We start from the raw sequence: 15,380 nt of genomic DNA, 5'->3' as shown, positions 1-15,380 counted from the left end.
TTAACACTTAAGGTTGAACTATAGGTACTGGGAAGTAATGTGTTTCTGGCACACAGGGTGGCGCCATATTTAACGCCGTAATAGACAACCCAGAATACACTTGGTCTTATTTAAACATACAACTATTTGGTTATTTCTTTTTTTTGTGATATACCAGTCTTTCATATTTCTATTAGACACTAGAGGGCTTTTTTTAAACCACCTTCGAAGATTTTGACCTTCAGCAGTTAGGTAAAGTGCGTTGGCAACAAGCACCGAAGAGTAGTAATAACAATATGATTATAAAATAATAAAATTCTTAGACTCGACTAGGCAAGTGGTATAAAATCGGAGATAGAATAATTAATCGGTAATCACTCTTGTTCATTAATTAACATGATTTTTTGTTATTTGTTATTTACTAATGGGACATAAGTTTTCTTTCGCTGTAATTAATAATTATCTAGAAAAAAGGATTAGAGATTATATTACATGCAAATGAGTCTTGGTCGACGAACACAGTGGGAGATATTATATGAAGAATTTTATTTATCTCACTTTACAAAAAGAAATTTGAAATAGACTACAAAACGTTTTTATGAATCTAGGAGCTTCTTATTATTGATTCTAAATTTCTAACTGAGTAAGGACATTAAATTTCGATATCTTTATCACCACCATCAATTAAACCATCGGGTGATAATAAATTTAAAAAAAATAAATTAAWAAAAGGTGGCACAAACTAACATAAAATGGTTATAATAATAATAACCTATTGTTTTACATTTACAAAAAGTATACTTACTCTTATTACTTATTACACACACACAACCTGAAACATTTTAATAATAATATTAAAAAGTAAAATGAACATTTTTGTATCCTTCAAAATTCTTTTATATCATGCCAAAAGGTGTCGAAATTATAAAATTAAAACTTTTTTTTAACAATAAAAAATTGTTTTTGTATTTTTGTGAGAAATAATTATGGTTCCTTTTAGATGTGATGATTTGCAATAGTTTTTCTGTAGTTTTTTTACAACTATAATTGGAGCCCTTAATTTTTTAAATAAATATTGGTCTGAAATGTTAAAAGTTCGAAAAATATTTGGATGTGCTAATATGGAATTGAAATTTTGTCCGTTCTACATAGACATTGAAAGAAAGGTGGACTTTTACCCAACAAAATATATATTTTTTTATATTTATTTAAATCGCATTTATATGTTTTGGTTTTGTTGAAATAAATAAATTGAAGATCAAAATTTTAAAGTAAATTTTGTGAAATATTTCCCCTCTTGACTTTAACATTTCTTTCATCTCTTAAATCCAGTTCTTTAGAGACATCAATGTAACAGTTAAGTTTGTAATGTGAATAAAATAAGTGTGGATTATGGAACATGCTGAGAAACGGGACGATAAAGTTTAGAGGATCAGGGTTTAAAGTGTAAGTAAGTGTAGAGCTGAAAATTATTAGTTGTTAAAAAAGTCGTAAAGTAAACCCAGTTGAAATAAGATCCATTAGAGACATTTATCAGTATACTTTACGTTATCCTTTAAAAAAGCAAAAAAAGTTTAGTCTCTAGAAATGAACTGTTATCTCAAGAAAACTTACAATAAAATTTACAACATAGAATGCTGATTTAAACTTAATCTAACTTAATTTAAATGTGAACAGACGCTAAAAATCGAACTGTTTTTAATATCTTAATATCTACAAATATATTTTTCAGTTTTTACACATTTGCATCCTCTTTGTATTTTATGTAGTGTATTAGAAATTATTAATCAAACTTTAACCACTGAAAGTTGAACATTTTTGCCAGAAATTTTTATTATTATTTTTTTAGCAAACAAGTCCGTTGTTGTCTGATTACTATTTTATATGATAACAGTTTTATTTTCCACCTTTTCTTGCAAAATGTTATCCTTACCACAAGTGACTATAGGTTTAAAAAACACTGACTATGAAAAGATACACATAATTAAACTATTTTTGAAAACCTTTGACAGTGATTATTATTTATTTTTTGTGATTATTATTTTATTTTCGTCTTTCCATGTTGTAATGGAATAAATAACATTCAATAATTTACAATCTTGAAGCTGGCAATATCGTGATGATGGTGAATAAAATACCTCCCACCTCGGTATGTAATCTACTATTTTCTCAAATAATTGTCATGTGTTCAAACCACTAAAAGGTAGACAATATTATATTAATTTTATAATTGTAAAAATAAAAACTTCCAACACGTCACATTATTAATTAATATTTTTTTATAGGGTATTGTTATAACTATGATATAAATTTAAATTTTATCCTGAATACTGATTTGTAATCGCAAGTACGAAAATAAATCGTTTATGTATCTAAGACAAAATTTAAGAGTGTAGGCCACAAGTCTCTTGGCAATAATAGAAATAAAATTTATCTAAAAACCATTGGAAAATTGTCTGCCGAATGTCTCTAAAAGTGYATTTTCTGATTCGATTTCTTTCTACAAAACTTAATGGCTGTAAGTGATAAATAAGAGCGTTTTCATCAAGCTATCAGTGCCATGGAAAAAAGGTATCAAGGTATCTATGGGATTCGATAATGATGGGGAACTTTTGCAGGTCTCTATAAAAGGAAAAAACAAAAACGAAATTTTTGAAAATATTTCCTTGTCAAATTTGTGTTCAATGTGCACTTAGTTTAAAATTATAAACAGTTTCATACATTCATTTTTTTAGTTCAGTTCTATATCGTGAATATGAATAACTGATTTCTTCGATTACTCTTTAAATATGAAAAAAAATAACAAAAAATCCTTACGTGATGGAAAATTTTGGTAATCATTTTTAGATTTTTTGACTAAAATTACATAAGATACAGATATTTTTATCAATGTTAGAAAAAAATTGAAAAAATATAGCCTAGTGTTTTTATTAGAAATAACTTTGTGAAAGAATTTAGGCTGAAACTAGTATGGATAGTAGCTTTGTGAGATAATACAAGATAAAATTTTATAAGAAACTGAAGTGAGAACAAGTCAGCAATTTCGAAAAGCTAACACTTCAGTAGTGTAATAAATTTAAGAGTCTGTTCACTACAACGATTCTTTTAAAATAAGACCTAGTTACTGGCAAGTGTGTTTTAAGAGTGCAGTTTGAGATAAATTTTTTACAAGACTTTTTCACACTACACACAGTGGCGGACACGGAATTTTGGACATCAAATTTATGTCAGTTCAAAAAATGTCAATGTAAACCACGCTTTATTGTCATTATAATTGACGTTTGAAACTAAAATTTGAAAGTTTTAGTTGAAATTTATTTTTGACGTCCATTTTCCGAAACAATAATGCCAGCAATACGTGTTTTTATATAAGATCAATACAWTATTKTGATTTGTTGTCATTTTTCTTTCGCTCTCRTTATAAAAATTACAAAAACMGAAAGTGAGGTTAGTTGCCTAAAGCCCGTTTTACATTTTTATGTCAGTCGAATGACAAATCGTCCAAAATTCCGTGTCCGCCAGTGAATTAACATTGTGATATACTAACTATGAAAATAATATTAATTGTGGTAGTAATTTAAAAGCTGAAAAAGTAAATTAAATTTTTTTTTATTACACAAAAATTAAATATCTATTTATTTAGCCTTTATTTGGACGAAATTTAGCCGAGGCTACTCAAACTTAACCTAATACATAAATACAATGCATTGATATTAAATCTTGGTGTGATAGGTAAAGTGATTTTTTTAAAAGTCTCGAAAATTTGATATCCTAGTCGATTTTTTCTTAAATTATCTATTTTTACTTGATATTCGAATATGATGTGTTTTTTTCGATGTTTTCATTTCAAACCACTAGTAATATTGCATGTGCTGCTACCTGTTGTGTTCTCCGTAAAATATTAAGTTGCGTCTTGTGTCGTGTTTTAAAATTGGTTGTTATCCGTGCTAGTCTGGAATGTCAAAATTCAATAATGTCGTTTTCCGTGTGAAATGTCAAATTCTATTTTAGTTAAGCTAAATGATTTATCCAAATACTTGCATTTACGACAAAACACAGTGTTCATTTTATTGTGAAAAGACTAAAAGTGTATCTTGTAATTATGTCTCTTGAACAAACTGCATGTGAAGGTATAAATGTCCTCATTGATTGAAAAGTATAGTCGTAACCTATAAGATAGATATAATTTCAGATTTGAAAGCCTTTGAAAGACGTCTTACAGAAGTTATAGCTTGTTTGCATCCTTCGACGATAAGATGGAGAAGTATGTTGAWWATAATACCGATAAAGTTTGTTTTTACATCATTATATGTTATAGTTGTCCTCATAGTTGTCTCAATATGCATAGCGACAGGTGCCGGTCAGTGGTTAATGGACCCAGAAACACGCATAGTTCCACTTTCACAATCTTTAACGAATCACCCTTTCTTCATAGTTTCCACAATTATGTTCCGTAAGCACCAAATGCAACCCCAGTTGTAAACTAATGTCTATTTTTTTTATTTCTAGTAATTATTTTATGTCTTGGTGTGCACAAGAGAGTCATAGCAGCTTCYATAATTACATCTAGAACAAGGGAAGTATTAAATGACTTTAATATGTCATGTGATGATTCAGGCAAACTTATTCTGAGGCCTAGACCAACAAATATTACGTGACAAATATGTTACTACTTTATTGTCCCCAGTCAAGCAATTTTTACTTTTCCTAGACATGTTATCGTGTAAATACAGTTCTCAAATAAATTTTATACAAAATGGGTTCTTGTTTTAATACTCCCAGAAAACACCTACATAAGACCGTTCAATATTTTTTACTACACTAGTAGACACGGAATTTTAGACATCAAATTTGTTCAAAAAATGTCAATGTAATCCACGCTTTATTGTCATTATAATTGACGTTTRACACTAAAATTTGAAAGTTTTAGTTGAAATTTGACGTCGATRTTATGCCAGTTATACAAGTTCAATAGATTATTTTGATTTGGTGTAATCTTTTTTCTGGCTATCAGAATATAAACTACAAAAACCGAAAGTGAGGTTAGTTGCCTAAGGCCCGTTTTACATTTTTATGTCAGTCGAATGACAAATCGACAAAGCTGGTTGCCTAAGTTTGTTTTATTAGTGGAAATTTTTAATGATATCCATATGCGTATTTTCAAAATAAATACAGGTTGTTTGTTTTTGCATGGTTGCTTTTATGTAGCCCGAAACGTTTGTGATCTTATTTTAAATAAACTTTGCAGAAACAACGTGCGTAAAATCTGACATTTTTTTATAGAGGAAAAACACTCAGAGACAGCTGTTTTTATTGGATGACCAAAAAATAAAAAACGGAAAGTCTAATTACAGTAGAGTCAACTCTTATGAGTTTTTAATGCATTTTGCTTTAATAGTAAAGAACTCGTAGTCAAACAATCGCAGTAGGTAATCTGGATTTCCGGACTACGAGGTTGTACTGTAAGTCTCCAAATGGGACCATTAAACGAGTTATAATTTTACAATTTGACAAAAATAATCTTCAGTGTTTGGAATTCTAATGTAGTTTATAGAACTTTAAGGACATAATATGCTTTTTTATTTTTAAATTGATAATGAATAATAATTTAAATCGGACATTATTGATATGGTAAAGTAGATATTTAAAAATGACAAAATGGTAAACATAATAAAAAAGGATTTTCTTGAGATTCTAATAAGTACGGCGGCTCTACTGCAATAAATGACCCGGCAAAAGAAAAAGAAACCATTTTTTATTATTGTTATTATTATTAAAAACTTTGCAGAAAAATTTTAGGGTCTAGTATCTAGTTAGGTATTTCTAATCTTAAGGCTTCACACCTTGAATTTGTTTATGTATTCAGTCTAATAATAGACACCTTTCAAATAGACAGAAATGGGTTAACTATCTATTTTTTAAACCACCTAATTTAAAAAAAGTTTTTATCAGATTCTTTATCTTCAAAAATAATTGTGCATTACCTACGAATTATTGTAAATACGGATATCGCTTATCGTGAAGTAGAAAAATTGCAATAAAGATAGCAGCAAATTAGTCAATGTACTAAAAAACCCGATTTTAAATTGGTGAAAGCGCAATTTAATCCTTTTTAGATTATTACCGGAAGGTTATCTTTTATAAGTGGCATCAATTAATTTAAATTAATGGAAAATTTTGGCTTGTTATTTATACTGGATTAACTCCAATCATCAGGAGAAAATATTTGAAATAGCAAAGCACTAAACCAGTTGCTGTTTCTGCCAGGAGTGCAGAAAATAGAACAGATTTCTTATTGACTAATAAAAACGATTGTTTGGATTAGAAAAGTACCCAATAACAACCGCGCACTGTTGCCAGATCAAAAACATAAAATTCACCAGATCCGAATGAAAAATTTGCCAAATTTTTACCAGATTACAATTTGTATGGCAAAATCTCGCAACAAACGCAGTTTTCAGAATAAAAATCTGCTTAAACTTTTGGAAAAAAGCAAAAATGACATGCTTTTTGGCCTAATTCTCTGACCTTCAGCTTGTTTTCAATAAAATTTTGCGAAATAATGACGTTTCTAACTGCAAAACGTGCTAAAACGATCAAAAAATACAAAAATTATGTAATTTTAGACTTCATTTCTTGATTATTTACTTTGTTTTAGCGAAATGTAGCGAAAAACCTGAGATTTTAGTACAGAAACGTGGTTAAAAGCGTTTTCGGACTCTGCTTATTTTTTGACTTATTTTGCTAAAAAAAACAGTTAAATCGAGTGAGACAAACAAAATAACATCAATATCAATCCTTTTTGTCATTTTTAGACGTGTTTGGACAAGATTTTGCAAAATAAATGAGCTTCTAATTCAAAAACGAACTAAGTCGGCTAACAAACTAAAAAATGATATCAATTTTGATTTAGTTTTGTATTTTTTTATTCTGTTTCCATGCAATATTTTGAACTCTATGTTTTTATTTCTCAAAAAGACAAAAAAAACGTCTTTTTTTTTGGGCAATTTTGTTGAATTTGTGGCTTATTTTGCCAAAATTTGAAAATACATAATTGTGTTTCTAGCTGAAAAAAACATTCGAAAAAACAAAAATAAGTTGTCATTTTTGACTATGCTTAGTAATATCTTTTAAAAAACAAATAAAACTATTTTTAACCAATTTGGTGGTTTTTGATTATTTTTTCTTTGAGAAAATTTGGCGAAATAATCGAGTTAAAGCCTAAGAGTTASGTAAAAATATTATAATATAATTTTTTTTTATAGCAATTTAGTGATTTTTGACACGCTGTAGCGTGTCAAAATTTTCGACATAGTTTGTAGATTTTTCAGTTCTTTTTAGCCAATCTCGCAAAAAACCTGAGATTGTGGTACTTAAAAACATTCTCGGCTTATTTTTGTCTTATTTTGTTCAAGAACCAGTTAAATCAAGTGAAATAAACCAAATAACATCAGTTATCAATTGTTTTTGTGATTTTTAAGCGTGTTTGGACTAGATTTTACAAAATAAATGAGCCTCTGGTTCAAAAACGAAGAAAGGCGAGCGAAACAAACCAAAAATAATGTGAATTTCGCTTTAATTTTGTAATTTTTAGAATTTACTTTGTTTTTACCTCAAAAACGTGCTTAAACACTTGAAGAGGGCAAAAGTAACGCCGTTTTTGGTCGAATTTGTTGGATTTTTTGGTTTATTTTTAACGAAATTTTACGAAATAATTGTGTTTCCATCAGAAAAAGTATTCAAAAAAAAACAAAAATAGTCATTTTTGATCCTGTCTAGTGAAATCTTTAACATACCTAGAATGTAATGAATGTCATAACAGCTGCAGATGTCAGTTTAAAATCCGAGGGAGTAGCGAGGATTTTAAGATATTTAAAGCTGTCATGACATTATTACATCTGAGGTTTGTTCAAGATTTTATCGGTTTCTGTCGAATAAGCCAAAAATGGAAACAAATTAAATCCAAAAATTGTAACAAATTAAATCCAAAAATTCTAGGATGTAATGACAGTTTGAAATCCGAGCGAGTTTACAATTTTACAATATTGATATGTCAGTAAAAATGACATATCGATATTGTAAAATTGACATTTCAATATTGTAAAATTTTACAGCAATCAATAAGGTTATACCATAGTTACCAGACTATTTTTGTGCATGTAATATTGCTCTTAACAGACAGAAACCGATAAAAAAACAAACAGAACTATTTTTAACCAATTTGACGGTTTTTCGACTTTTTGAAAAATTTGACGAAATAATGAAGTTTCTGGTTGAAAACGTGGAAAATGTTCGAAAAACAGTTTTTTTCATTTACAAAAAAATCACCAGATATTAGTAGAAGTTTTTACCAAATCACCAAACACATGAAAATCACCAGATCTGGTGAAATTTTCCAGACCTGGCAACACTGCAGCCGCGCCACATTGGTGCCACACGCAAGCGCCCTACAAGCAAATCCCCAACCCGAAGACAAATCGATCTCCTACCGAACACATCCGACACTTGACAGAACCTGTTCATTCAATATCATGCTTTTGTATAAAACAAAATAGTCAATAGCTGGAGTCGGTGTTATGTTTCAGTGTTACAAAGTCGAGGTAAAATGCGTTTTTCCGGTAATTCCTCGCAGCGCTCGTTGGTCGCGTCTGTAAGAGCGTAAAAACCAGAAATCGACGAATCGATTTTCCGGTGAGCTATGTGAAGAGCCATGGACTCGGGTCTGGGAAGCGACGAAGACCGCAGAGGTCGAACCAAGGAACAGAAACAACTCCGAAACCAGCAGCTCCTCAGTGGCTGCTTCATCGACGCGGCGAGTCTCTCCGACGATGCGGAAGTCGTCGCCGACATGCGGAGGAGCGACGAGCGAAGACAGGGGGCCCTCATTTTCCAGTCGTCCATTCCGCAGTTTTCCATGCTTCAGATGGCCGGAAACGAGGCCAGCGAGGTCGCCGCGACGGCCCCCAATTACCCCGAAACCAGCACGCCCTACAATTCCATCGTSCACCTCGAGGAGGAGGCTGCCAGGAAGTCGCCGCTGGGGTTCTACGTCGATYTGAATGAGATGCCCGAGCCGCCGAAGACGCCGCCGGCGACGGCCGCCAAGAAGAACATCTTCTCGATGGTGATCGACTTCGAGGGGCCCAAGAAGGACAAGCCCTCCAAGTTGAGCTCCTCCTTGGTCTCCTACAAGAAGAACAAACAGTCCAAGACGATGAGTCTCACTACTAAATACAACGGAAATAGCAGTCTGTCGTCGAGTGTTAGCTCCATAAGTTCGGTGGCTGGACCCAGTAGACAAGTGGAGGATGAGAAGGAAGAAGTTGAGAATAATTGCAATAATCAATCCTCCAGTTCAAGTGAGAATTCCCCGATGCAGAAAAGCGAGGATGAGTCATGCCCTCACGAATTGGAAGACAAGAGTAAAACAATAGAAGATGTGGAAAAAAAATCGGAAGAAACTCAAGTTAAAAATGAAGAGATTAAAGAAAATGAGACTCAGGTGAGTTGTTGACCCATTTTTTAATCCACAGGAAACGGATTGTATAACTTTTGTGTGCCTTCGTAGAAGGACAGCAATGTTGACAATGGATTTGTAAACAATAAGAGCATGACTGCGCTCGATGGAATACTAATAACGTGTTTAGAATGAAAACTTTTCACGTACCAATAAATATTTTGAATGAAAATTTACATATTTTTATCTACGAAACGAATAACTTATTTTGACATAGGCATTAAATATTTCATCACTCTGATATGATATCGAGACAAAGTTCTATAAAATTAAAAAACACTTAATCTGCGGAAAGGAAAATTATTTTTTACCTTTAATTGTCAACAAAACACATAAGTGGTTCACTATTTCCGCAAATTTCTGGAATGTTGTAAATTTTAAGTAAGTAGGATGTAATTATTACGACACAATTTACTTTTTGCTAAAAATCAGTAAAAAGCTCTTTCTCTCGTACGCAAACAACAGGTAATTAAAAGTCGCTTTCATTTTATACATTTTACAGCAAGTGTAAAATTGATGGTAACAGAAAGGATGTCATTAAATATTTGAAAAGAGAAAAGGAAAGTTGGTATGAAGTAATTTATCAGTACAAATATATCGAATACATAGCCGAAAAAATTTGTTTCGTAAAATTCTATTATTTTGTTTACGGAGGGTTTAATTAACAAATTTTAATTTGCGGTTAATTTTGGTTTGGCTCAGCAAAATAAATGATAACTTAATTCGAACTAGTTTATTAATTTGAATTAAATTTTAATTCGCTTTCTGTAAATTGCGTCTAAATCCTACACATATGGTAACTACTAATAATTGTAATCGAATTGTAAAAGACATTTTTATTTTAATCTCAATCCCTTGTAAGATAATATTTTAATAAAATCTACATTTTATCCACAATTTTACAAAAATTATTAATCAGTGTCAGAAAATACGAGTAAATTATTGTTTTGGACATATTGTTTTTTCTCACAGAATGGCGCTATTTTTTTCTGGCAAAACTATCATTTTTTGCAATTAATTTATTTGTACATACGTCTGCAAATTGCAGTTTTTATTTTTATTTGTTTAATTTGCGAAATGTATTTTTTGGGAAGTATTTTTCGGTTTTTTATGAAGCAAATTCAAATCTAAATATTTTCAAAAAAGTTTAATAGGTACTCTGAAAAGAGTTAAATTTAGATGTAGGGTAGGATACTGATTTGAGTAGCCCAAAAACGAGATAAATAAACATAGCTTTCTATTTAAAATAAAAAACAAAAAGTTTAAACACAACCGTCATCTTAAAAATATTTTTTTTTATTTAGCGGTTTAGACGGAACAATCTGTATAATAATGTATCATAACTGTTTGGCAACTTTTGGGACAGCCTGTATAATAATTTTTATTTTATAATATTTAGTTTCAATGAAAACTTCAAATATTTATGTAACCACAAAACCTTTTATTTCAAAAATCATTTATCAATAAAATAATCTAAAGAGTACATTGCTAAATAGTAAAATATCCATCTTTTCCTTCTTGAGTACAAGACTTTTGGTCTTCATTTATGTTTTTTTATTTACTTTTTTTACATAATACAAAAGTAATGATTGCTTTTTCTGAGATTTGCTATCTTCGTAGTTAACTAATAACAAAATTTAATATGTGATACAGAGGATAAATTTTCAAATATGCAATTGTTATTTATTATACAAGACGATAAAGAAATTGTTTATTTACGAGTGAAGAAGTCACGAGTGGACTTTTTTTCAATCTTTATCGTCGTGAATAATTGTATTTCGTTTTATTTTTTTGTACTCATCTACTAGAATTTCTTGAATATAAACAGTACATAAAAATTACTTTATTTCACTAGACGATAAAAGACTACTTTATCTACTGATATTAGTAGATAAAAGCACTCTTTAACATTAAGTACAAAATAAAGTTTATTTTTGGATTGTTTAACAGAAAATATTGAATGTTAAAAAAGTAATTATTACCTTGATTAATGATCGATAACAACTTTGCTATCGGATAATATATGTATTTGGTGTTGTTGGGATGTTAGATATGTTATCAAAAGTGCAATAAGTATAAAAATCTAAACACGTAGATAGAACCGAGAAGCTTGCAATATGGTATCCGCAGATTTGCCATTTTTTAAATATCTATTCAGTGACTGTAATATACAATTAACTCGTTTTCTAAATTTTACATGTATAGTACATTAAAAGATGAGTTCACTTCGGATAAAATGAGTCTCACCTTGCCATTAAAAATTTGAATAGTATTAACGGATCTTTATTGCAAGAGTGAAAGATGGGAAAAAAGTTGCAGAGATGATGTGTTATGAGAAATATGTTAGTTCTTTTATGGAGATCACTGACCTTACCTTACCTGTCTATATCAAATTCAGGCATGTCTATCATTAGCTTACCCACCCAAACAGCAGGTGTTATTTTTGCATGTAATAATTCTTACAACGTAGCTATTTGTTTCGTAGAAGATTATCAAAACGGCTAATCTTGAAAATGTATTAGGTATTAATTATTACATAAGTAACTTTTTGAAACCTGATTGTAAAATTATAGTGAATAAAAAGAGTAAATATTTAATATATTTACATTGTTAAATATGAACAGTATAACAAACATTTTAAACTTGTAAGGAATAATGATATGATAAATAATGTTTTGTTTATTAAATAAACGTTGTCCTTGCTGATTTATGTATTCTGTGTTTTAATTACTTGGATGTCATGCTCGCTTTGAGATTATTTACTACAAGACTGAGCAACATTTATCGTAATAAAATCTGATGTTTTGATTGTTGATTTTATAGTAGATAATCCTTCACCGAGTCAAAAAGGAAAAAGTGTATTAATTCCTAGCTATATTGCATTATGTATGGAATTAATGTGTAATTATTAAACCACGGTTATGTCAAAGTCAATGCCAGTATCATGTTTGTGTTTGTGACCAAGATAAAAAACTAAAAATGTTTATGTTACATTTAAAACATTGAAAACTGGAATTGGGAACATTAAAAATGTAAGCACACCCACGTTGATTATTTTAATGTGATTTAAATTAATTTATGGTAATTTCATTACAAGTTTATTTTATGCATTGCAAATTGCAACCTTTAACAGTGTATTGATGAAATAAACTCATCACCGGAAATTACATTCAAAGAATTTCTTGTTCAGGGTAAAGGAAAAAACAAACATTTTCTGTTCTGAAGGATCAAGGATGTTCACTTATTGTCTGTAAGTGCAACATGTTTAATAAAAAATAATTAATATCAATATAACTTTTCGCTCTAATTGTTAAATTAGTGGTGATTAAGCGGAAAAGCTTAACTAATCTTAACAACTCAATTGATTTTCCACAAGTATTTCTTTGTTTCAAACTGAATGTTGTTAAACTTGTATACTTAAAATAATAATTATGTACGAATATGATAAGCAATACGTTGAACTTTCCATTGATAATATTGTGTTGATACATTTTAGTAAAAATTGTGACAAACTTTAAAAACTTTACTGAATCTTCTAGAATAAGCTTCACAAATAGTCTCTCTTTCAATTCGTATAAAATAAGTCATCAAAAATGGTACTTCCGATTTTTATTGTCAGTGTAGAAAAAGACAAAAGTTGTTTTTTTTTTTTTTTAAATGATATACAGTGTACCCGCATTTGTTTGTGTTTACATTAATTTTTAAGTGATCTCTTGTCTAAAGGTCAAAATTTAAAAAAAGTGTTCGTATCTTTTTACTGCACGAAGTGCATGACCGATAATGATTAACTGTGTATTTTAATTGGATTCAAATGCATCATTAACCTTTTTTGCATAAACTTAATTACCATTTAATACTGTACACTAAATTTTTTACTGCTTGTTTGTCTGTAAAAAATACGCCGATTGTAAATCATTCCCATGGAACTGCAATCAATTTTCCTTCCATAAAAAGAGTTTATGTTATTGTGACACTTTACGACAATGTATTGTCATCATAATTCCTCATAGAAAGTCTCTTTTTGAATGAAGTGGGTTTGATGGGAACGAAAGATAAACCGAAAGATAAACCCATAATAGGAGAACAGTATGACTAATCATGTAGAAGAGTTGTTTATCGAAATAAAATTTTAAAAATTAATGTAATTTGCATTAAGATGAGTATTAATTGTGTTTATTGTATGCAAGTGTTACCAAAATAAAAATCCATTGTTTTACAAGAAAGGCAACATTAAAATGCAGTAAGCAATTATCTTCTAATTCAATAAAAACATAGTCACTATTTTTTGCTGATGACTAGTTTCATTCCCAGGTAATTTATTTACCTCATTACAAATTAATCGCTTGTCAATCAGGATCTTTGTACGATTCTGATTAGTTATTTTTGGTGAAGCTTTTTTAATGGTCGTGAAAGTTGCAATTTAAGGACATAAAACCGATGACATCTTCTTAAATTAATTCTAGCCTTGAGCGAAAACAAATATTGATTAGATAAAAATTAAACTCTGCCAAGAGAAATCTGCAATTTAGAAGTAGCAGTATTCGCTTTTGCACTTAATTCGATCTGATTAGCAACAATATCTCCATAATTCAATAAAAATGTTGCTTGCTTATCTGAGTCACCTGTTCTGGTTTCAATAAGTGATAGGAGAGGGACATGCAATTGACTTTGTTCTTCGACGATTGACAATCGATAATCAAATGGAAAGTTTAAGTCGGAATAAAGTCTAAATTTAAATTGGGTTGTAGTATACTATGCTAATTTTGGTTAATTTGACCCAATTTCTACCTAATCAATTCTCAACACTAAACTCGCACCCAAGGTTAAAATTTTGAGTAAGATTTAACCGCAGTTAGATATCCGGGATTTTGAAATACCGGGTGTAATAACTGACAAAAAACAGAACACTCAGTATTTATAAATGTGTAATCGCAATGATTTTTGTAAACTTGTTTGTTGTAGTTGGGGTAAGAAACGATTAAATTTTCGGCCAAATCGTTCATTGGTTCTTGTGTTAACATTTTGCTTTTTCAAACACGACATTCTATGAAAAACTATTTTAATTGTAATTATCGTTTTTTTTTTGTTTAACCCACTAAATTCACCTTGTAAAATTTATTAGATAAAATATGCTTCAATAACTAATGAAATTCATACAACAATGAATTACAATATTTTGATTTGAAAGTTTATACCGCCTCAAAATAATTGAAAGAAAAACAACTTYAAATAGATCAAGTTGTAACAACAATTCTGGTTCCAATGTTATTAGACAACGAAGGCAACATCAATTTTTTAAGCGTTTTGTTTTTTTACCAACTCAAATTTATGTTTCTACCAGGTGAATAAAAATATGAAACCAAATCTTTTTTGCTGAAACTATTTGTTTTTTGGAAAAACTAGTGCTATAAAAATGTGACGTTTTAGCAAGAATAACATTTTTCGAAATTTCCTTTTGTTATTTTTTTCCAAAAAAAAAAAATTTTTTTAAATGGCAACCCACTCTAAAACTATTTTTCTCATGAAGGTTATGATCTAAGGATTACAACTATCTATTTTATATTTAATTTTTTCATTTTTTTTTTAAATAAATTGCAATTTTGACAAAAAAATCGCATAACTCAAAACGAAACAAAATTTCGTTCTCAAAATACGATCACACATTTTATATTACTTTAACTTCTATCAATTATTATTTTCTGAAGGCAAGTGATTAAAAAAAAACGCTTGGTTCCATACTTTATATTCACCCTGTATGTAAGCAAGCAAGAATAAAATTTTTCGAAATTTCCTTTTGTTATTGATTTCTACAAAAAAAAAAAAAAATTTAAATGGCAACCCACTCTAAAACTATTTTTCTCATGAAGGTTATGATCTAAGGATT

The 15,380-nt window shown here is 29.6% G+C and overlaps 2 protein-coding genes across 4 annotated transcripts in view; both read left to right on the top strand.

Annotated features, from left to right (window-relative positions):
- The first annotated feature begins 3,921 nt into the window (after positions 1–3,921).
- LOC123004645 (nuclear envelope phosphatase-regulatory subunit 1-like) lies at positions 3,922–4,738 on the top strand. 3 transcript variants are annotated; one of them, XM_044398008.1, is made up of 4 exons: positions 3,924–4,109; positions 4,160–4,243; positions 4,298–4,432; positions 4,489–4,738. In XM_044398008.1, exons 1-4 carry the CDS (start codon positions 4,082–4,084, stop codon positions 4,635–4,637), a joined length of 396 nt encoding a protein of 131 aa, XP_044253943.1. In that variant the 5' UTR covers positions 3,924–4,081; the 3' UTR covers positions 4,638–4,738. The 3 variants fall into 3 exon arrangements, with proteins under 3 accessions (XP_044253935.1, XP_044253943.1, XP_044253952.1); XM_044398017.1 differs by having other exon boundaries at positions 3,925–4,109; positions 4,172–4,243; XM_044398000.1 differs by having other exon boundaries at positions 3,922–4,109; positions 4,172–4,432.
- A 3,745-nt stretch (positions 4,739–8,483) lies between these two features.
- The window catches only part of LOC123012502, a 15,992-nt gene continuing 9,095 nt past the window's right edge, over positions 8,484–15,380 (top strand). The window contains exon 1 of the mRNA XM_044410507.1: positions 8,484–9,481. Coding sequence (XP_044266442.1) covers positions 8,690–9,481 — 792 coding nt within the window. The 5' untranslated portion in view covers positions 8,484–8,689. The remainder of the gene's footprint in view (positions 9,482–15,380) is intronic.

Source organism: Tribolium madens, unplaced genomic scaffold (genome assembly GCF_015345945.1).
Source record: "Tribolium madens isolate multiple individuals breed KSU strain unplaced genomic scaffold, Tmad_KSU_1.1 Scaffold_11;HRSCAF=98;Tcas5.2_LG3b, whole genome shotgun sequence".
In the NCBI taxonomy this organism is placed as follows: Eukaryota; Metazoa; Arthropoda; class Insecta; order Coleoptera; family Tenebrionidae; genus Tribolium; species Tribolium madens.
The sequence above is the reverse complement of the archived record's forward strand: the minus strand, read 5'-3'. Positions and strand labels throughout refer to the sequence as shown.